This window comes from Nerophis ophidion, linkage group LG23, assembly GCF_033978795.1.
Source record: "Nerophis ophidion isolate RoL-2023_Sa linkage group LG23, RoL_Noph_v1.0, whole genome shotgun sequence".
Taxonomy (NCBI): Eukaryota; Metazoa; Chordata; class Actinopteri; order Syngnathiformes; family Syngnathidae; genus Nerophis; species Nerophis ophidion.
Window position 1 is genome coordinate 14,651,308 of NC_084633.1, and position 22,483 is coordinate 14,673,790.

Sequence of the window (22,483 nt, forward strand, 5' to 3'; positions counted from 1 at the left end):
CCTTCCATCACTCCTATGGGATTTCCGTCAAGGGTGTTGTATTTGAGACTGGGGTATGTCTGTGTGGCGTATATTTTTGTGGATTGATGTGTGTGTGAAAGCTTGCCGCGTGTCTCTGTTCGGTCGTCCAGCCGATAAGTCCAAAGTCAACAACAACAGGTGTGTGTCCATGAGAGACGAGAAGGGAGTTTGTTGTGTCTTTACCGCAGCCAGGTAAACAATCCAAGTTAGAATGTTTTGTATGGGAGTAAAAATTATATTTGTTTTTCACTCTAAATTGTGTATGACTGGTCCTCAAAATTCATCCTGCGGGGCAGACAGTCCGATGTTATCCAAAATCACAAGAGTGTCCACAGTTTTTCCCGCATCCTCCAATCATTTGGCAGCTTTGGGATCATTTGAAGACTATCAGCAACGTCCAATTTGTCGACAAACCAGAGCAATGCTTACCCCAATCAGCAAATGTCTTAATAATTCCCAATAGGTAGATATCTTAACATCCTTGATTGGAAAGGAACTCCTCCTTCTACCAAGAGTCCGTCGTGTGTCCGGCAACAACTACTCCGTCATGAGAAGCAGGTTCCCCCAAACCCAAGATCTTCTTAATTTCGTTGAGGCCAGTTAAATAGTTCCAATGTTTAGATTTGAAGAGCAGTGCAAAAAAGGGCAACAAAAAAGTTAAGACAAGACAAAGAAGCAAGCAGGAGAGATAAAGGAGAGGAAAGGGGAGCGTCCACCCTTTGAGTGCCAGTGAGAAAATACTTATATTTGTCAGTAAACCAGCCATGAAAGCGCTAAAATAAAAAATACTGGTGTAGCGAATTCAAATTATGTCTGAAAGTCGTTAAAACAGTTGGCTCCATCTTTTGACACTTCTTCCGCCCTCGTCCTTGCACGCTACACCGCTACAACAAAGATAATGGGGAGAAGACGCTGTCAAAGGTGAGCCACGTAAATAAGACCGGCCACAAAGCGGCGCAACCCGGAAGCGACTGTCAGAAAGCGGCTTGAAGATGATTTGTAAAACATCATCTATGCAACATTTTGACCAAAGAACCACCAATAAATGTTATGTAGACCACAAGGAAGTGTTTTCCATTTAGAAAAAAATATATATATAGTATGACTCCTTTAATGCGCCCTATAATCCGGTGCGCCTTTTGTGTTAGGAATTGTGTCAGGATGCAGAGACGGGAGGCAAAGTAGAATTACAAAAAGGGAAAATTTAATAAGTCTAAAAGGCGATGGGGCAGAAGTGCACACCATGAATAAACAAACAAAAACAGGTCACTCAGTGGTCGGCAGGGGGAAAGGCCAGGGCGCACTGAGCACAACAAAAGGTCCGACACAAAATCCTCTTTACCTCAGGGAGGCTAGGAAGCAAACACAAAGAGGTGAAGAATTTCAGGAAGAAGGAGAGACAACATACCAGGACTGACGAACTGAAGCAGGCAAGACCAAGCTGTCGGTGACGAGCTTAAATACTCCTGGGTGAAATTGGTTGCAGGTGTGCCTTAGTGTCCGCCCATTGCTGAGGACTAATTAGGTGGAGGAAACAGACATCACAAAAAAAGGAGAAGGCAGGGAAAATGATAAAACACAACATTTTGTATGAAAACCGACCTGACGAGACCGGTTCATCAGCAGTGCAACTTATTATCATGGTCCGGAAAATACGGTACTTAGAGCCTCCACAATGCCGTGCATGCGGCGAGAGTTATTGGGCATTATTGATCTAAACTTTGTCAGCATTCTTCTTTCAGCCACCTCCTCAATGCTGTCTAGTGGGCAGCCTAAGACGGAGTTGGCTCTCCTAATCACTTGAATGAGTGAATTGTGAGTCCAGTCCAGTTTATTGTTGAGGTGAACACCCATTTAAGTATAGAAAAGTTAGCACACAAAACAAAAGCACATCACAACAATTGTGTATTTGTATATTAAAAACCTCTAAAGGTTTTTAATATACAAAAACCTCTAGAGGGGGGTGACCCACATCTGCGGTCCTCGCCAAAGTTTCTCATAGTCATTCACAGTCACGTCCCACTGGGTTGTGAGTTTTTCCTTGCCCTTTTGTGTGCTCTGAACCGAGGATGTCGTTGTGGCTTGTGCAGCCCTTTGAGACACTTGTGATTTAGGGCTATATAAGTAAATGTTGATTGATTGATTGATAAAGGCCTTAGTGGCCACATGCGTGGACAGCACCTTTTAGCTCTTATTTCCAAAATTGTGTACACTACTGAATTGGGGTCTTATGCCGACATATGGACACATATACTTCTATATGGTGGTGTCAGAAGAGTATAACATACAATGGAATTTGGAAAAAAAAACATGAGGTACACGTTTGTGTACATATGGACTAAGTGTATCTTATCAAAAGATGATTTTTATTTTTTATTCTAATTAGGGTCAAATAAGCGCAAATAGGAAAGAGAAATAAAAAAAGCATGTAAACAAACAGCTTGGGCTTTAAGAGGTTAAGTGACATGTACTGCATGATTGTCGATATGAGGTGATAGTCAAGTTTCTCCTGCAGTATTGATGGTGACCGCAGCAAGTCTTGTAGATATGTCGCTGTCCCGGCAGCTGTTCCTGGCTAGTCGGTTGCAGGGGACCGACTAATTGGAGGAAGCCCTGAAGGAACAACAAGAGACGGGGGGAAGGCACAAGACGACAAGACGTGCTGCAGACGCTGCATTTTATCAGCGCTGTGGTGGAATATTCCCGCTCGAGGTACGACGAATGTAAAGCTTAAAAAAACTCCTAATGAGCCGGCGTGTCCATCATTTTAATGCTGCCTGGCCGCCGCACGCTTTAATGCAAATTTCACACTTAAATCCATAAGTGACTCTCATCCTTCACCCACCGCCTCGGCGGCCATCACCAATCCTCGCCGCCTCTTATGTCTGTTGTCCTACTGAGTGGGGAAATGCCAACAATATGATCAACATTAAAATACAGTTATGTAGTAGGCCTAAGTATTAGTTCAAAATAAAGCACTTTTCATTTAACGAGTATATTTTAAGGTTGCACTGTACACACGGTACTAGTGAATTGAAATCGGTACTATACTGCATTTGAAAAATACCTGTATTTTTTTTTTTTTCTTCCAGCATTGACATACAGTATTTTTTTTTGTCCTGTCCAGCTACTCAGGGAAATTATATTGTTGATGTAAATGCCCATATCGGCTGTAAAAAATGCACTTAACAAAAGAAAAGTTGCCTTATTTGTATTTGACTTTATTATCAATCAATCAATGTTTACTTATATAGCTCTAAATCACTAGTGTCTCAAAGGGCTGCACAAACCACAACACAAACCACTACGACATCCTCGGTAGGCCCACATAAGATAAGACCTTCTGGCGGAAAGTTCTGTGGTCAGATGAAACTGGTGCTTTACAGAGAGTAATAGGGACAATAAAAAGGAGGATTACCTCCAAATTCTTCAGGACAACCTAAAATCATCAGCTCGAAAGTTTGGTCTTGGGCGCAGTTGGGTGTTCCAACACGACAATGACCCCAAAGACACGTCAAAAGTGGTAAAGGAATGGCTAAATCAGCCTAGAATTAAGGTTTTAGAATAGTCCTTACTTAAAAGTGTGGACAATCTTAGATGATCTCGGGCCCAGAGAAACCGACAGCGTTTCTGGATGTTGTTGATAAATGGCTTTCGCTTTGCATAGTAGAGCTTTAACTTGCACTTACAGGTGTAGCGACCAACTGTATTTAGTGACAGTGGTTTTCTGAAGTGTTCCTGAGCCCATGTGGTGATATCCTTTAGAGATTGATGTCTGTTTTTGATAGTGCCGTCTGAGAGATCGAAGGTCACGGTCATTCAATGTTGGTTACCGGCCATGCCGCTTACGTGGAGTGATTTCTCCAGATTCTACATTTTGATGATATTATGCACCGTAGATGTTGAAATCCCTAAATTTCTTGCAATTGCAATTTGAAAAAATGTTGTTCTTAAACTGTTTGACTATTTGCTCACGCAGTTGTGGACAAAGGGGTGTACCTCGCCCCATCCTTTCTTGTGAAAGACTGAGCTTTTTTTGGGAAGCTGTTTTTATATCCAATCATGGCACCCACCTGTTCCCAATAAGCCTGCACACCTGTGGGATGTTCCAAATAAGCGTTTGATGAGCATTCCTCAACTTTATCATTAAATGTATTGATATTATTAGTTGGTGCTGCCGGGCCGGAGCAGGAGGGGATAGAAAGAGGAAAAAAAGGAAGACAGAGGGGGAAATTGCGGGGAAACGAGATGGATAAGACAGAAAAACACAAACAGCAAAAACAATAATAAAATAACAACAACAGAACAACATCAGCAAATGGGATATGTACACATGTGATGGTAGAAGTGATAGCAAAGGAGCAGTTAGTGAAATAAATATTAACAATATGGAAATTACAATGAGCATTATTACACTCCAAATGGAGCAATACAAATACCAATATAAATATCACTATTGATAATGAATAATAACAATAATGACCTCTATTATCAACAATACAATTGTTCAAATGCATCAATACATATATGTAATGAAGACTTCTTGAAGTACAAAAGACAGCAGATAAATGGAGTGGAAGAGAGAGAAGCCAACTATATTAACCTTGTAGATTGTTATAGTAACGAAAGGTTAAGCTTTGTCCGTGTGACATGTGTTACCCAGTTTCCCGTAGGGCAGGGGTCGGCAACCTTTACCACTCAAAGAGCCATTTTGACCCGTTTCACAAAGTGAAGAAAACAATGGGAGCCACATAACTCTTTTGAAAATTTATAATGAAATAACACTGCATACACTCTGGGGGTTGAATAATTTTGATCACAACTGTATCAAGCAGTCATATTGACAGGTAATAAAGTCAACTAGCTCCTCCTAAAAGGATAAGTAGACACGCACACAGCTGCTTGGCGTGATGCCAAATAATAGCGGGGTTAAAACAGCCCACCTAGCGCAAACTAATGCAAATGTAATGACTGAATTTTCCAACAAAACGCTACAATTTGTGTTTCATCACTCACAATGTGTTTTGCCTGCGACATGTCTTTTTTTTGTAGTTTCAGCTATAGTATTGCTTTTAGTATTTGTTAGTGATTGTATTTGTCTTAAAGCACAGACCAATAGTGAAAACCATAAATCATGAAGCATAATGTCAATAAATCCAATCCAATCCACTTTATTTATATAGCACATTTAAACAACAATAACGTGTCCAAAGTGCTGCACAGCCATGTTAAAAACAATTGTAAAAAAAAAAAAAAAATAAATAATAATAAAATAAAATAAAAAATATAAAATCTCAAGCCTTGGGACAATAAAAGGACTATTACATAGTCGCATTAAATCTTTTCACTAGTTTCCATTCTATTCTAACTTAATCCTAGCCTATGTGCGGGATACATGTAATATCCATCCATCCATCCATCCATCCATCCATCCATCCATCCATCCATCCATCCATCCATCCATCCATCTTCTGTTTATCCAAAGTTGGGTCGCGGGGGTATTTGTGTGTTTGTATATACAGTCGTGGTCAAAAGTTTACATACACTTGTAAAGAACATAATGTCATGGCTGTCTTGAGTGTCCAATAATTTCTCTAACTTTTTGTGATAGAGTGATTGGAGCACATTCTTTGTTGCTCACAAAAAAACATTCATTGTCACACCCAGGATATCATGTTTTGTTTTGGTCATGTTATGTTTAGTTTTTTGGACATTCAGTTCTTGCGTTTGCACTTCCTTGTTTTCTTTGGCCCTCATGTCCCGCCCCTGTCCTCAGCCCTCACACCTGGTTGTGATAATCTTAGTTATTATTTAAGCCACAGTTACCTGATCGTCAGTCTGGCAACTTTGTACCTTACCTACCTACACATCCCGTATACATCTGCTTCATGCCTTGCTATGCTGTTCGTTTTTGTCCACGCCGCGTAAGTTTTGTATTTATGCCTCAGTGCAAGTTTTGTTGTTCATGCCACAGCGCAAGTGTTTTTGTCCAGCCTTTGTGCTAGTCTTTAGCCAAGTTTGTTTTCCGCCCTTGTGCGCGCCCTTTGTTTGCCTTTTTTTTTGTAGTTTTGTTAGAATATAAATAAAAATGTACCTTCATTCCCGCCTGGCTCGTGCCAATCATCCTTTGCATCGAAGAAACAATCCAAGTCCAAAGTCCATGTTTGACATTCATGAAGTTTGGTTCTTTTATGGATTTATTATGGGTCCACTGAAAATGTAACCAAATCTGCTGGGTCAAAAGTATACATACAGCAATGTTAACATTTGCAATAAGGCGTTTTTGGTAGCCATCCACAAGCTTCTGCTTGAATTGTTGACCACTCCTCTTGACAAAATTGGTGCAATTCAGCTAAATATGTTGGTTTTCTGACATGGACTTGTTTCTTCAGCATTGTCCACATGTTTAAGTCAGGACATTGGGAAGGCCATTCTGAAAACCTTAATTCTAACCTGATTTAGCCATTCCTTTACCATTTTTTGACGTGTATTTGGGGTCATTGTCCTGTTGGAACACCCAACTGTGCCCGAGACCCAACCTCCGGGGTGATTATTTTCGGTTGTCCTAAAGAATTTGGAAGTAATCCTCCTTTTTTTATTGTCCCATTTACTCTCTGTAAAGCACCAGTTCCGTCGACAACAAATCAGGCCCAGAGCATAATACTACCACCACCATTCTTGACGGTAGGGATGGTGTTCCTGGGATTAAAGACCTCACCTTTTCTCCTCCAAACATATTGCTGGGTATTGTGGCCAAACAGCTCAATTTATGTTTGATCCGACCACAGAACTTTGCTCCAGAAGGTCTTATCTTTGACCATGTGATATCACATGAAACAAAAATTGAGCTGTTTGGCCACAATTAAGTAACACCCCTATTCTATACCAAGATATATATTATTTGGTATGGAAACGATAATTAAACAGATTACAACGGCTCCTAACTTAGCTGCAGACGAATACGGTAATATATTTAATAGATTATGGATGTATTCATTTCTCAAAGCTATTATAAATCTACTTGCTGATTTGCTGTTAATAGCTGGTTACAACACTGCTGCAAAGTCTATCTTCATTTCTGTTAGAATTTAATAAACACTTACGCTCTATTTGTATTGATTCTCCCACCTTTGTGTACATTCAAGACCTCTAGGTTGTGGTTAGAGGTTTGCATGTCCTCCTAAGGCGTGCAGTGAAGCATGTATAGCTATTATTCGCCCTCTGGGAATGATGGTTGTAAGAAACGTACTTTATTTGCCACCACGAGAAGCGGCTTGGCGTTCATTCACTTGTCATTGTCAAATCTGCAGGACACAGCTACAATGTGTCATCAATGTGCTTTTTTATGATATGACAATTATATCAAGAGCTCTGTCGTCGGCAAAATTCACATTATTTACACTATATTGCCAAAAGTATTCGGCCACCCATCCAAATGATCGGAATCAGGTGTCCTAATCACTTGGCCCGGCACCAGGTGTATAAAATCAAGCACTTAGGCTGTTTCTACAAACATTTTTGAAAGAATGGGCCGCTCTCAGTGATTTCCAGCATGGAACTGTCATAGGATGCCACCTGTGCAACAAATCCAGTCGTGAAATGTCCTCGCTTTTAAATATTCCCAAGTCAACTGTGGGCTTGATTATAAGAAAATGGAAGAGTTTGGGAACAACAGCAACTCAGCCACCAAGTGGTAGGCCACGTAAACTGACAGAGAGGGGTCAGCAAATGCTGAAGCGCATAGTGCGACTTTCTGCACAGTCAGTTGCTACAGAGCTCCAAACAATTAGCCCACGTACAGTACGCAGAGAGCTTCATGGAATGGGTTTCCATGGCCGGGCAGCTGCATCTAAGCCATACATCACCGAGTCCAATGCATAGTGTCTGGTGCAGTGGTGTAAAGCAGCGGTCTCCAACCTTTTTGTAGCTGCGGACCGGTCAATGCTTGGTAATTTGTCCCGCGGTAGGGGGGGTCTTGGGGGATTTTTTTTTTTTTTTTTTTTTTTTTTCTTTGTCATGAAAAAGGGAGGTTTTTTTTGTCATGAAAAGGGAGGTTTTTTGGTTTGGTGCACTAATTATATATAGTATAGCTCGGTTGGTAGAGTGGCCGTGCCAGCAACTTGAGGGTTGCAGGTTCGAATCCCGCTTCCGGCATCCTAGTCACTGCCGTTGTGTCCTTGGGCAAGACACTTTATACCCACCTGCTCCCAGTGCCACCCACACTGGTTTAAATGTAACTTAGATATTGGGTTTCACTATGTAAAGCGCTCTGCGTCACTAGAGAAAAGCGCTATATAAATATAATTCACAATTGTAAGTGTATCTTGTGTTTTTTATGTTTATTTGATAAAAAGATAAGAAAATGCATTTAAAAAAAATTATTCTGCGGCCCCGGTACCAATCGAGCCCGGTGGTTGGGGACCACTGGTGTCGCCGCTGGACTCTAATAATAATAATAATAATAATAATAATGGATTAGATTTATATCGCGCTTTTCTATTGTTAGATACTCAAAGTGCTCACAGAGAAGTGGGAACCCATCATTCATTCACACATTGGTGGTGGTAAGCTACATCTGTAGCCACAACTGCCCTGGGGAAGACTGACAGAAGCGTGGCTGCCAGTTTTGCGCCTACGGCCCCTCCGACCACCACCTATCATTCATTCATCATTCATTCACCAGTGTGAGCGGCACCGGGGGCAAAGGGTGAAGTGTCCTGCCCATGGACACAACGGCAGCGATTTGGATGTCAATAGGTGGGAAGCGAACCTGCAACCCCTCAGGTTTCTTGCACGGCACGGCTGCTCTACCCACTACGCCATGCCGCCCCGCCTCTAGAGCAGTAGAGATGCGTTCTCTGGTGTGATGAATGACACTTTCCCATCTGGCAACCTGATGGACGAGTCTGGGTTTGGAGGTTGCCAGGAGAACGGTACATTTTGGACTGCATTGTGCCCAGTGAGAAATTTGGTGGAGAAGGAATTATGGTGTGGGGTTGTTTTTCAGGAGTTGGGCTTGGCCCTTTAGTTCCAGTGAAAAGAACTTTGAATGCTCCAAGATACAAAAACATGTTGGACAATTCAGTCCTCCCAACTTTGTGGGAACAGTTTGAAGCGGGCCCTTTCCACTTCCAACATAACTGTGCACCAGTGCACAAAGCAAAGTCCATAAAGACATGGATGACAGAGTCTGGTGTGGATGAACTTGACTGGCCTGCACAGAGTCCTAACCTGAACCGGATAGACCACCTTTGGGATGAATTAGAACGGAGACTGACAGCCAGGCCTTCTCCACCAACATCAATGTGTGACCTCACCAATGCGCTTTCGGAAGAATGGTGGACAATTCCTATAAACACATTCCGCAACCTTGTGGACAGCCTTCCCAGAAGAGTTGAAGCTGTAATAGCTGCAAAAGGTGGACCGGTTCCTAACCTATGGGTTAGGAATGGGATGGCACTTCAAGTTCATATGTGAGTCAAGGCAGGTGGCCAAATACTTTAGGGAATATGGTATATATCGAATATCGACTACGTCACGCAACCCTGTTGTATGTCATGTAACATGTCCTTCTAGCACAGGGGTAGGGAACCTGTGGCTCTTTTGATGACCGCATTTGGCTCTTAGATAAATCTTAGCCATCTCCGGGTTGGGAAGGAGACCCTGCCCCAAGTGGAGGAGTTCAAGTACCTAGGAGTCTTGTTCACGAGTGAGGGAAGAGTGGATCGTGAGATCGGTGCGGCGTCTTCAGTAATGCGGACGTTGTACCGATCCGTTGTGGTGAAGAAGGAGCTGAGCCGGAAGGCAAAGCTCTCAATTTACCGGTCGATCTACGTTCCCAGGCTCACCTATGGTCATGAGCATTGGGTTACGACCGAAAGGATAAGATCACGGGTACAAGCGGCCGAAATGAGTTTCTTCCGCCGAGTGGCGGGGCTCTCCCTTAGAGATAGGGTGAGAAGCTCTGCCATCCGGGAGGAACTCAAAGTAAAGCCGCTGCTCCTCCACATCGAGAGGAGTCAGATGTGGTGGTTCGGGCATCTGGTCAGGATGCCACCCGAACGCCTCCCTAGGGAGGTGTTTAGGGCACGTCCAACCGGTAGGAGGCCACGGGGAAGACCCAGGACTCGTTGGGAAGACTACGTCTCCCGGCTGGCCTGGGAACGCCTCGGGATCCCCCGGGAAGAGCTAGACGAAGTGGCTGGGGAGAGGGAAGTCTGGGTTTCCCTGCTTAGGCTGCTGCCCCCGCGACCCGACCTCGGATAAGCGGAAGATGATGGATGGATGGATAAATCTTAGCTTACGTTGCTTAACACGATAAGTAATTAATCATTCCACTGGCAATCACAGTGTTAAAAATAACGTTCAAAATATAAAACATTCTCATGCATTTTAATCCATCCATCCATTTCTATCGCACCCGTTCAAGAAATCACATTAATGGTCAAAAGTATTTTATTTATAATTGGTTACCTTCAGAATAAAAATGTTATTAAAAATAATAAGAGATGCACACGGTTAGGAGGCGTAGAATTCTCTTGTCAGAGCGTGGGACGACACTGTAAAAAGGGTACAGGTCTACGGGTTTCTCCTCATTGAGCTAAATTGGATCCTGTCTCTGTTTGATTCCTTGCTTCTTGTCTGTTTAATAAATGGCATCAGTGTTTGAACTTGACAGTTGTATTCGGTGTTAAAAATAGTATACGGCTCTCACGGAAACACATTTTAAAATATTTGCCAAAAAGGTTCCTGACCCATGTTTCTTTTCAAACCCATTTAAGCTCTCAAACCGAGGTACGCACTGAACACTGCTCGCATCCCTCCAAAAATTGCTCCATCCGAGACTGATGGTTGTTTTCTCGACTCACTCTTCCTCACGTGCCCTTGACTCTGGTGCCATCTCATCTCTTCCAGACCATCATGGAGCAGTTCAACCCCTGCTTACGGAACTTTGTCGCCATGGGAAAGAACTACGAGAAGGCCCTCGCCAGTAAGTCCTTTCATTATGTTTCCCCCTCTTTCTTGCTTCCAGGCACGCCGCCAATCCGACCCTTTTTTGTCCGTCCATAAAAGGGCAATGTTTATCCTCCCGCCTAGTCATGGGGTGCGCCACTTTTTTATCCGGCCGTGGAGGCGTATTAAGAGCAAAACAAAGGGCCTCTAATGTGAGGTGATGATGGTTCACTGTGGGCAGACAAATTAATGAACGGACGCGCGGTTGGGAGATCGTCTGTTGGCAATTTGAAGACTGTGATTTATCGAAACCCGCCACCCCCGATTGATATAAAAATTAACCCCCCCCCCCCCCCCCACCCCAACGAGTCGTATGTTTCATTCCCCGTCCTTGACACATGTGCTAAGTAATCCAAGACCCAGTGGGAGGATGGAGACAGACTCCCTGAGCCATTAAATACCCACTTTGCAAGATTTGCTCGACCCTCATGGGCGACTAAGAGGCTCTGATTTGCGGGGGCAGAATGAGAAGGGGCCACTTGCGGCCATATGGTGCGAGAATTGAAGTTTTTCTTATTTTTTTTGACACACACAAGCTCAAATTGATATTGAGAATCTGATCCAAGTAGGGTTGTACGGTGTTGAATCATATTCGGTACCATACCGCCTATGAAAAGTACCGCAAGAGCATGTTTGGCACGGAGTACTTACAAGTAGACCAGGGTGTTGTGATCCAATGGCCGGATCATCACCATGTTGTTGTTTTTGTACCATTTTTATTTTCACTCTCCGTCTGATCCTATTATTTCCTGTTTAGTCGGTCACCGTGGTAGCTTATCAGTTTTCACCTGTCCTCACTAATCACCTGCCTTATATAAGCTTGCAGCTTTTGTTGTTCAGTCCGGGATCCAAGTTTGTTTTCACACAATGGTACGTCTAGATTTCTGGTTTGCTGACACGCAACTAGTTTCTTCTGATCATTCCTATATGTTTATTCACGCTATGTCCTTGTATTATTCCAGCTCTCATGCTAAAGATTTGTTTTTCTGTGCCTTCGAGCCAGTATTAGTTTATCTATGACTATTCCTAGCTTTTATGCTAGCGTCCTTTGTTTTTTGTTTTTTCTACTATCTCCAGCATTTTTGTTATATAGCTCTTTTTGTTATTTAAATAAATCTGTTTATCTTACCTTTGCTGTGTTCAATTTCGACGCATCCTAGAGGGAATCGAACAGGCGTAACACAGGGGTCACCAACCTTTTTGAAACCAAGAGCTACTTCTTGGGTACTGATTAATGCGAAGGGCTACCAGTTTGATACACACTTAAATAAATTGCCAGACATAACCAATTTACTCAATTTACCTTTAGTGAATATATATATATATATATATATATATATATATATATATATATATATATAAAAATGGGTATTTCTGTCTGTCATTCTGTCATAAAACCTTTTACGGAAGGTTTTATGTAGACAATAAATGATGAAAAAAAAACTTAATTGAATGATTTAAAAGAGGAAAAACACGAACAAAATGAAAATTAAATTTTGAAACATAGTTTATCTTCAATTTCGACTCTTTAAAATTCAAAATGTCTCCTTTATTTAGAAAAGTAACGAAAAGTATCGAAATAATGTTGGTACCGGTACCAAAATATTGGTATCGGGACAACACTGGGTCCAAGTACTTGTTGTCTTGACTTGGAATCCACAGGTTATATGTTTACCCCCCGTTGAGTACAATATGACGGATCAAGTCGGGACCCCCTTCTGCCCCACCTTCCTCTAACTCAAAATCCGAATGATCCTCTCCATCTGTCTCTCCGTTAGCCTCTTCGCCACAAACCGCCTTACGTGGCAATAAAGAGCCATCTTATAACCACTATGACCAAATTGTTGCTGTATTGCTTCGCATTGTGTTTGTTTATAATGTGGAAAAAAAGAGCTTATTTTCCTTTTTACTTTCTCATGCACTCCAGATAATTATTCACATTAAAACATTTTCTATAGTGAGTTTTTTAATTTCTGAACAAATAGTTCCTCTCCAAATCTATTCCAACGTGGGCCAGACGGGTAATAATCATGTCATAGTAACTAAAAGGCCTACTGAAACCAACTACTACCGACCACGCAGTCTGATAGTTTATATATCAATGATGAAATATTAGCATTTCAATTTTAAATTTCACGTGGAAGTATCATGCTAAAACGTTGCGGTATGATGACATTTTGTTCCAGCGCCGTTCACAGCTATAAGTTGTCTCTTTTCATCGCATAATCCCACAGTACTATGGACATCTGTGTTGCTGAATCTTTTGCAATTTGTTAAATGGACAACGGAGACGTCAAAGAAGAAAGCTGTAGGTGGGAAGCGGTGTATTGCGGCCGCCTTTAGCAACACAAACACAGCCGGTGTTTCATTGTTTACATTCCGGAAAGATGACGGTGAAGCTTTACTATGGAACAGAGCGGTCAAGCGAACACGGTTGGATTGGACCACGCACACAAAGTACAGTGTTTTATGCAGCGATCATTTCGAAAGATCGTTTTTCAAGAGGGTCTCTTGCGAAGGGCAGAGATGGGCATCGCCACCACCCGTCGAGTGGTGCTGAAGAAAGGTGCGGGGCCGACCTTCAGGTTGTACAGGTATGACTATATAATCTCACTAAAACACTAGTAACACAATAAGCAGATAAGGGATTTTACAGAATTATCCTAGTAAATGTGTCTAATAACATCTGAATCCCACTGTATAGACTTTTTTTTTCTAATCCTTCACTCTCACTTTCCTCATCCACAAATCTTTCATCATCGCTCAAATTAATGGGCAAATCGTCGCTTTCTCGGTCCGAATCGCTCTCGCTGCTGGTGGCCAGGATTGTAAACAATGTTGAGATGTGAGGAGCTCCGTAACCCGTGACGTCACGCGCACATCATCTGCTACTTCCGGTACAGGCAAGGCTTTTTTATTAGCGACGAAAAGTTGTGAACTTTATCGTCGATGTTCTCTACTAAATCCTTTCAGCAAAAATATGGCAATATCGCGAAATGATCAAGTATGACACATAGAATGGACCTGCTATCCCCGTTTAAATAAAAAAATCTCATTTCAGTAGGCCTTTAAATATACGACTACGACAACTTCCGATTTTTTTCTTTGTTTTGCTTCGGCCCACAATAAACACATTCTGAAAATGTACATTTCACAAAAAATGTTCTTGACAAAACACTTCAAGTTAGTTGAAAATTCTGAAGAAAAACTTGGTGCCGATTGAAAACACCATGAAGAACACAATGAATTTAGACTTTAATGTCAGTGTTTCTACAAAACAATTATACTTTAAGTCAGGGGTCACCAACCTTTTTGAAACCAAGAGCTATTTCTTGGGTACTGATTAATGCAAAGGGCTACCAGTTTGATACACACTTAAATACATTGCCAGAAATAGCTAATTTGCTCAATTTACCTTTAATAAATAAATCTAAAAAAAAGGGTATTTCTGTCTGTCATTCCGTCGTACATTTTTTTTCCTTTTACAGAAGGTTTTTTGGTAGAGAATAAATGATGAAAAAAAACACTTAATTGAACGATTTAAAAGAGGAGAAAACACGAAAAAAATGAAAATTTAATTTTGAAACATAGTTTATCTTCAATTTCGACTCTTTAAAATTCAAAATTCAAACAAAAAAATGAGGAGAAAAACTTGCTAATTCGAATCTTTTTGAAAAAATTAAAAAAATAATTTATGGAACATCATTAGTAATTTTTTATATATGTACGTATATATGTGTATATATATGTATCTGTGTATGTATATGTGTATGTGTGTGTGTATGTATATGTCTATCTGTATGTATGTATGTATGTATGTATGTGTATAAATGTATGTATATGTGTGTATGTATGTATATGTGTGTGTATGTATATGTGTATATGTATGTTTGTATGAATGTATATGTGTATAAATGTATGTATATGTTTGTATGTATGTATATGTATATGTGGATATAAATAAATATATATATATATATATATATATATATATATATATATATATATACATGTGCGTGTGTGTGTATCTATATATATATATGCGTATATATGTGTATATATATGTGTGTGTGTGTGTATATATATATATATATATATATATATATATGTGTGTGTATATATATATATATATATATATATATATATATATATATATATATATATATATGTGTGTGTGTGTGTATATGTGTATATATATATACATATTATATTATTACATTGGAATAAAACAACACTAAACATGTAATAAAAAAATGGTATGTAGCGAGAAAAATTGTATAAGGTCTAACTAAATATTACTACTAATAACATACTTGTGTCAGCTTTGTAATATAGATGACCAAAATATTTTTTTTGCATTTTTTTTTTTAAATGAAAAAATATCAGTATGTCCTTCCCATGACTTATCAGTATGTGGCCCTTGATGGAAGAAGTTTGGACACCCCTAAATTAAATTATCAGCAATGTTAATAAATATCCTTTTTTATAATGGCCGGAAATGGAGACTTGTTTCTTGAAGGGAAGTGAAGGGGCTAAGTCAGAGCAGTTGCCTAGCAACCCAAAGCTATACAGCAAGACTGTAAGAGTTTAGACACATTTTAAGTGTTCCTGACCATCATCTCTTAAAAAGATCTCTGTCTGGCACAAGGTACAACAATTTTGGAAATAAAACAAGTCAGAAGTGCCGCTTGCCGTTGAATCGCTTTGAATAAGCCGAGCCTGTGTGTGCAGGATGTGAAATGTAACCTTGGGGGCACCGCCTCATCAAAATGGCAGTAGCCGCATCTACAGGAAGTGATGTCATCAAAAGGGCAGACCCAGGTGACTTCAAGCAGCATGCAAAATTAATGAATGAAGGAACGGAGAGACATGGTTAGCAAACAGCTGAAACAGATGGTCAGATGAAACAAAAATTGAGCTTTTTGACCACAATACCCAACAGTATGTTTGGAGGAGAATTTAATCCCAGGAACACCAAACCTACCGTCAAGCATGGTGGTGGTAGTATTGCGATCCGGGCCTGTTTTGCTACCAATGCTTTACAGAGAGTAAATGGGACAATGAAAAAGGAGGATTACCTCCAAACTCTTCAGCACAACCTAAAATCATCACCCCGGAGGTTGGGTTTTGGGCGCCGTTTTTTGTTCCAACAGGACAATGACACCAAACACACGTCAAAAGTAGTAAAGGAATGGTGGGGAGCGTTTCCACAGAATGTTTCCAGAGCCAGACATGTGGATTTCAGAGACAGACGTGGAAAAAGATTTTTACAACAACTTAGTGATGTATCAGATATATCAGATTGTAGGTAGTTTTTTTTTTTTTTACCCTTAACCTTCATATTTCGCTTCGTTTGTTGCATTTTGTTGCCTTTGGCTTGATTGTAAAATATGTGGATGGAGAGGGGGTGTGAAGGTCATATGTTGTCAATATTCAGTGTTTTATCCTTCATAGATAATATTGTAAATCCCACATTTTTTTATTTCCATGTACTTTCTGAGTGTCTCATTCAGTGAAAAAGAGGAAAATTCCATTCTGTTTTTTTTTTTTAAGGCGGTCTGTCATAACGTTTTTAGCATTCAATCAGACATTATTGTGAGGTTTTGTATTAGTGTTCCTAAAAAATCCGATATACCGGCCCCCAGACATTTGTTTCTCGAAATTTGGCCCCCAAGTCAAAATAATTTTCCCAGGTCTGGTTTAGGCTGAAGTTGAACACTTATTGCGGCTAACCCTATAAACAATGTCGAATACAAGATGAGCTTCCAAAAATTATGAAATTTCCTTTGCATAACGTATTATAAATACACTTTGTTCACAACATTAACACTTTTCAATTAATAAACAAACTGTTTACAAATGAGTTGGGAAATTGGGTTGGATGTAAATATAAACAAAATACAGCCATCCATCCATTTTTCTACCGCTTATTCCCTATGGAGTCGCGGGGGGCGCTGGTGCCCATCTCAGCTACAATCGGGCGGAAGGCGGCGTACACCCTGGACAAGTCGCCCCCTCATTGCAGAAACAAAATACAATGATTTGCAAATCATTTTCAACCCATATTCAGTTGAATATGCTACAAAGACAACATATTTGATGTTCAAACGGATAAATATTTTTTGGGGGGGCAAATAATCATTAACTTTAGAATTTGATGCCAGCAACACGTGACAAAGAAGTTGGGAAAGGTGGCAATAAATACTGATAAAGTTGAGGGATGCTCATCAAACACTTATTTGGAACATCCCACAGGTGTGCAGGCTAATTGGGAACAGGTGGGTGCCATGATTGGGTATAAAAACAGCTTCCCGAAAAATGCTCAGTCTTTCACAAGAAAGGATGGGGCGAGGTACACCCCTTTGTGCGTGAGCAAATAGTCAAACAGTTTAAGAACAACGTTTCTCAAAGTGCAATTGCAAGAAATTTAGGGATTTCAACATCCACGGTCCATAATATCATCAAAAGGTTCAGAGAATCTGGAGAAATCACTCCACGTAAGCGGCATGGCTGGAAACCAACATTGAATCCCTCAGACGGCACTGTATCAAAAACCGACATCAATCTCTAAAGGATATCACCACATGGCCTCAGGAACACTTCAGAAAACCACTGTCACTAAATACAGTTTGTCGCTACATCTATAAGTGCAAGTTAAAGCTCTATTATGCAAAGCGAAAGCCATTTATCAACAACATCCGGAAACGCCGCCGGCTTCTCTGAGCCCAAGATCTATCTTTATTTTTAAGTTATTCTCCCGTGATCCTATCCTATCCTTATCCCCCTGCTTTAGACAATGCAACTTTAAATGATGCAATAATTCATACAACAGCAGCCAAATTAGGAGCTTTTGTAACCAGTTTTGATTTTTTTTTTTTTTTTATCATCTATTTACCAAATAAAATACAGTGATTTATACACATAGTTAATTTAGGGATTTCAACATCTACGGTCCATAATATCATCAAAAGGTTCAGAGAATCTGGAGAAATCACTCCACGTAAGCGGCATGGCCGGAAACCAACATTGAATGACCGTGACCTCCGATCCCTCAGACGTATCTGTATAAAAAACCGACATCAATCTCTAAAGGATATCACCACATGGGCTCAGGAACACTTCAGAAAACCACTGTCACTAAATCCAGTTCGTCGCTACATCTGTAAGTGCAAGTTAAAGCTCTATTATGCAAAGCGAAAGCCATTTATCAACAACATCCGGAAACGCCGCCGGCTTCTCTGAGCCCGAGAACTGTCTTTATCTCTGTCTTTATTTTTAAGTTATTCTCCCGTGATCCTATCCTATCCTTATCCCCCTGCTTTAGACAATGCAACTTTAAATGATGCAATAATTCATACAACAGCAGCCAAATTAGGAGCTTTTGTAACCAGTTTTTATTTTTTATTTTTTTTTTATCATCTATTTACCAAATAAAATACAGTGATTTATACACATAGTTAATTTAGGGATTTCAACATCTACGGTCCATAATATCATCAAAAGGTTCAGAGAATCTGGAGAAATCACTCCACGTAAGCGGCATGGCCGGAAACCAACATTGAACGACCGTGACCTTCGATCCCTCAGACGTATCTGTATAAAAAAACGACATCAATCTCTAAAGGATATCACCACATGGGCTCAGGAACACTTCAGAAAACCACTGTCACTATATACAGTTTGTCGCTACATCTATAAGTGCAAGTTAAAGCTCTACTATGCAAAGCGAAAGCCATTTATCAACAACATCCAGAAACGCCGCCGGCTTCTCTGAGCCCAAGATCTATCTTTATTTTTAAGTTATTCTCCCGTGATCCTATCCTATCCTTATCCCCCTGCTTTAGACAATGCAACTTTAAATGATGCAATAATTCATACAACAGCAGCCAAATTAGGAGCTTTTGTAACCAGTTTTTATTTTTTATTTTTTTTATCATCTATTTACCAAATAAAATACAGTGATTTATACACATAGTTATCGCAGGAGGCTGCAACATACATCACAATATAGATTTCAAGCCATATTGCCTGTCACTAATCCAGGTCAAATAAAAGACTTCATAAATCATCAGCTATCTATCTCAGCGCCTGTGTCTCCCGAGTGGTGGTTTTATAATCGGGTTGGCTAACATTCGCAAGAGTGGAATATAACATGGAGTAATGTTGTGTGTGTGCGTGTGTGCACCACTTCCCCTCGGGCTATCGATGGACAAGATGTCACTCACCTTGCAGGTGTCTTCAGGCAGTGTCCAAAATGCCACCGAGGCCCAGTGTGGGTCGACGTACGCCGCTCAAACCTCGCAGGGGAGATGTTCTGATTGGCCCGAACAGTTCATGTGAACAGAAGCTGAGGTTTATTTATATCCGCGGTGGAGAAACAGATAAGCGCTTCCCGGTTTGTTTGTTTTTTCCTTCATGGATTAAAATCATCAGGGTGCTTTTGGATTCACTTACCAGCTCTGACCACCAGCGACCATGTAGTCGAGATGCAGCGATTTATTCCATCCATCCATCCATTTTCTACCGCTTATTCCCTTTCGGGGTCGCGGGGGGCGCTGGCGCCTATCTCAGGTACAATCGGGCGGAAGGCAGGGTACACCCTGGACAAGTCGCCACCTCATCGCAGGGCCAACACAGATAGACAGACAACATTCACACTCACATTCACACACTAGGGCCAATTTAGTGTTGCCAATCAACCTATCCCCAGGTGCATGTCTTTGGAAGTGGGAGGAAGCCGGAGTACCCGGAGGGAACCCACGCATTCACGGGGAGAACATGCAAACTCCACACAGAAAGATCCCGAGCCTGGATTTGAACCCAGGACTGCAGGAACTTCGTATTGTGAGGCAGACGCACTAACCCCTCTCCCACCGTGAAGCCCGCAGCGATTTATTGGTTTTTACATTTAATTTGGCCAGGTTATAGTCATTTTTGCAGCTATTACAGCTTCAACTCTTCTGGGAAGGCTGTCCACAAGGTTGCGGAGTGTGTTCATAGGAATTTTCCTCCATTCTTCCAAAAGCGCGTTGGTAAAGTAACACACTGATGTTTGTCGAGAAGGCCTGGCTCTCAATCTCCGTTCTAATTCATCCCAAATGTGCTCTATCGGGTTCAGGTCAGGACTCTGTGCAGGCCAGTCAAGTTAATCCACACCAGAGTCCGTCATATTGGGAGAGGAAGGGGCCCGCTCCAAACTGTTCCCACAAGGTTGGGATCATGTAATTGTCCAAAATATTTTGGTATCCTGGAGCTTTCAAAGTTACTTTCACTGGAACTTAGGGACCAAGCCCAGCTCATGAAAAACAACCCCACACCCTAATGCTGATCATTTGAATGGGTGGCCAAATACTTTTGGCAACATAGTGTACTTTGTGTTTACATGTAGCATTTTGTACTGTTATTCTAATATTTCCATTAAAATGGTACTGTTATTGTAATATTTCCATTAAAATTGTACTGTTATTGTAATATTTGAGAACTGTTTATTTATATGTGAAAAAATCCCAATAGTAATGAAACATAAATAACACACAATCTTTAAGGAATGTCCGTGATTTTATCCATTTTTTGTTGTGAAATTAATCGATGCATAATAATCGTGCTAATCGTTAGTCGTGAAACCGAGATTATTACTTAGATCAGTGGTGGGCCGTGCGTTTCCCACCTAGGCCTTCAGTGATGTCCGATTATTACCTCTCAAAATAGCATAATTATGTCACCATATGAACATTGCTGGAGAAATACCTTACTATTCACATTCAAGCACGACTGAGCATTGAACCACATCAACAGTGTACAAAACGGGTTATTTTCTGGCCCATTTAAAAAGCGATTAAAACGCATCAGCAATTAAAACATCTCTTATGTGGTGCTGTCAAAAATGCAAAAAAATATATTTTAAAAGTGAAAAAATAAAGTATTTGAACTCACAATTTGTAGAACCTATTCGACAATGCATAAGCTATTGGTACCCCTCGTTGAGTGGAAATGGCGAGCATTTCCCAATTTCATCGCCAGAGCAGCTGAGCTTAAGCCACACAAACACACAATGTTTCCTTGTTTAAAATTCCCGGAGGTGAAGCTTTACTATGGATCAGAACGGTCAAGCGAACATGGATCCCGACTACATGTCAACCGGCAGTTTTCGGTGAGAAAATTGTGGTAATAAGTCGGCTCTTACCGGAGATCAGCCGAGCCAGCGTCCTCCTGCAGCTGCGTGACTTCCCTCAGAGACTCTGGCGTCAACACACCCGTGGCCACACCCCTCCAACTTTCAGGTGTTATTTAACTCACTAAAACACTAGCAACACAATAGGCAGATAAGGGATTTCCCAGAATTATCCTAGTAAATGTGTCTTATAACATCTGAATCGCTCCCACTGCAATCGCCCTTTTATTTTTTTTATTTTTTTCTAGTCCTTCCCTCTAAATTTCCTCATCCACGAATCTTTCATCCTCGGTCAAATTAATGGGTAAATCGTCGCTTTCTCGGTCCAAATAGCTCTAGCTGCTGCTGGCCATGATTGTAAACAATGTTCAGATGTGAGGAGCTCCACAACCCGTGACGTCACGCGCACATCGTCTGCTACTTCCGGCAAAGGCAAGGCTTTTTTATCAGCGACCAAAAGTGGCGAACTTTATCGTCGATGTTTTCTACTAAATCCTTTCAGCAAAAATATGGCAATATCGCGAAATGATCAAGTATGACACATAGAATGGACCTGCTATCCCCGTTTGAATAAGAAAATCTCATTTCAGTAGGCCTTTAAATATCCTTCTTGAAAATGGCCCTTGCAAATATATATCTGCCACCTAATCAAGGTTTTGTTCTCCTACTCTGTTATCTTGGTCTGACTACTGCACAACACTTACTGCTAAATTGCAACTTGTGATCGGATACTCACTTTGGAATGACAAGTGAGTATCCAATCACAGTCTCGTTAACATCCGGTTATCTAGATAGGCTACTGTCGACAACTTGTGATCTGATTGGCTATCGCCACTGTCCATCAACTGTATGTGTTCTGAAATTCATCCGCTAACAGTCCCAGCTAGAAGGTCTTACTGACAACAACTCGTGATCGGATTGGCGACCTCAATTATCTATCAACTGTATGTCCCTGATCGCTTACAGTTGATTCTGAAGGCCTCGGGCAGATTTGGTACAGCATGGCAACATAAGATAGCTTAATTCTGATTGGATATAAACTAAAACTAAAAACAACAGCACTGGGAAGGAGCATAACATGACATGAAGAGACTATGAATACTTTTCGATATTTCAGGAAAGTAAGTACAAAAGTAATTGTATATTTTAATTATGATCATGATTTCTGGTTATGTTAGACCAGCAGACTTAGACTATCACAGTAAAGTCAACAACTATAATCGTTGCATCTCTTCCATGTAGTAAATCCCTGTCCCACCTGCAAACATCCCAAACTTT

The 22,483-nt window shown here is 40.8% G+C and overlaps 1 protein-coding gene across 4 annotated transcripts in view; it reads left to right on the forward strand.

The window, feature by feature from the left end:
- baiap2a (BAR/IMD domain containing adaptor protein 2a) overlaps positions 1-22,483 on the forward strand; it is a 256,159-nt gene that overhangs the window by 72,467 nt on the left and 161,209 nt on the right. For all 4 annotated transcript variants that reach the window (XM_061884942.1, XM_061884945.1, XM_061884943.1 and 1 more), the window contains one exon: positions 10,936-11,011. In XM_061884942.1, the coding sequence (XP_061740926.1) occupies positions 10,936-11,011 (76 nt within the window). The remainder of the gene's footprint in view (positions 1-10,935; positions 11,012-22,483) is intronic.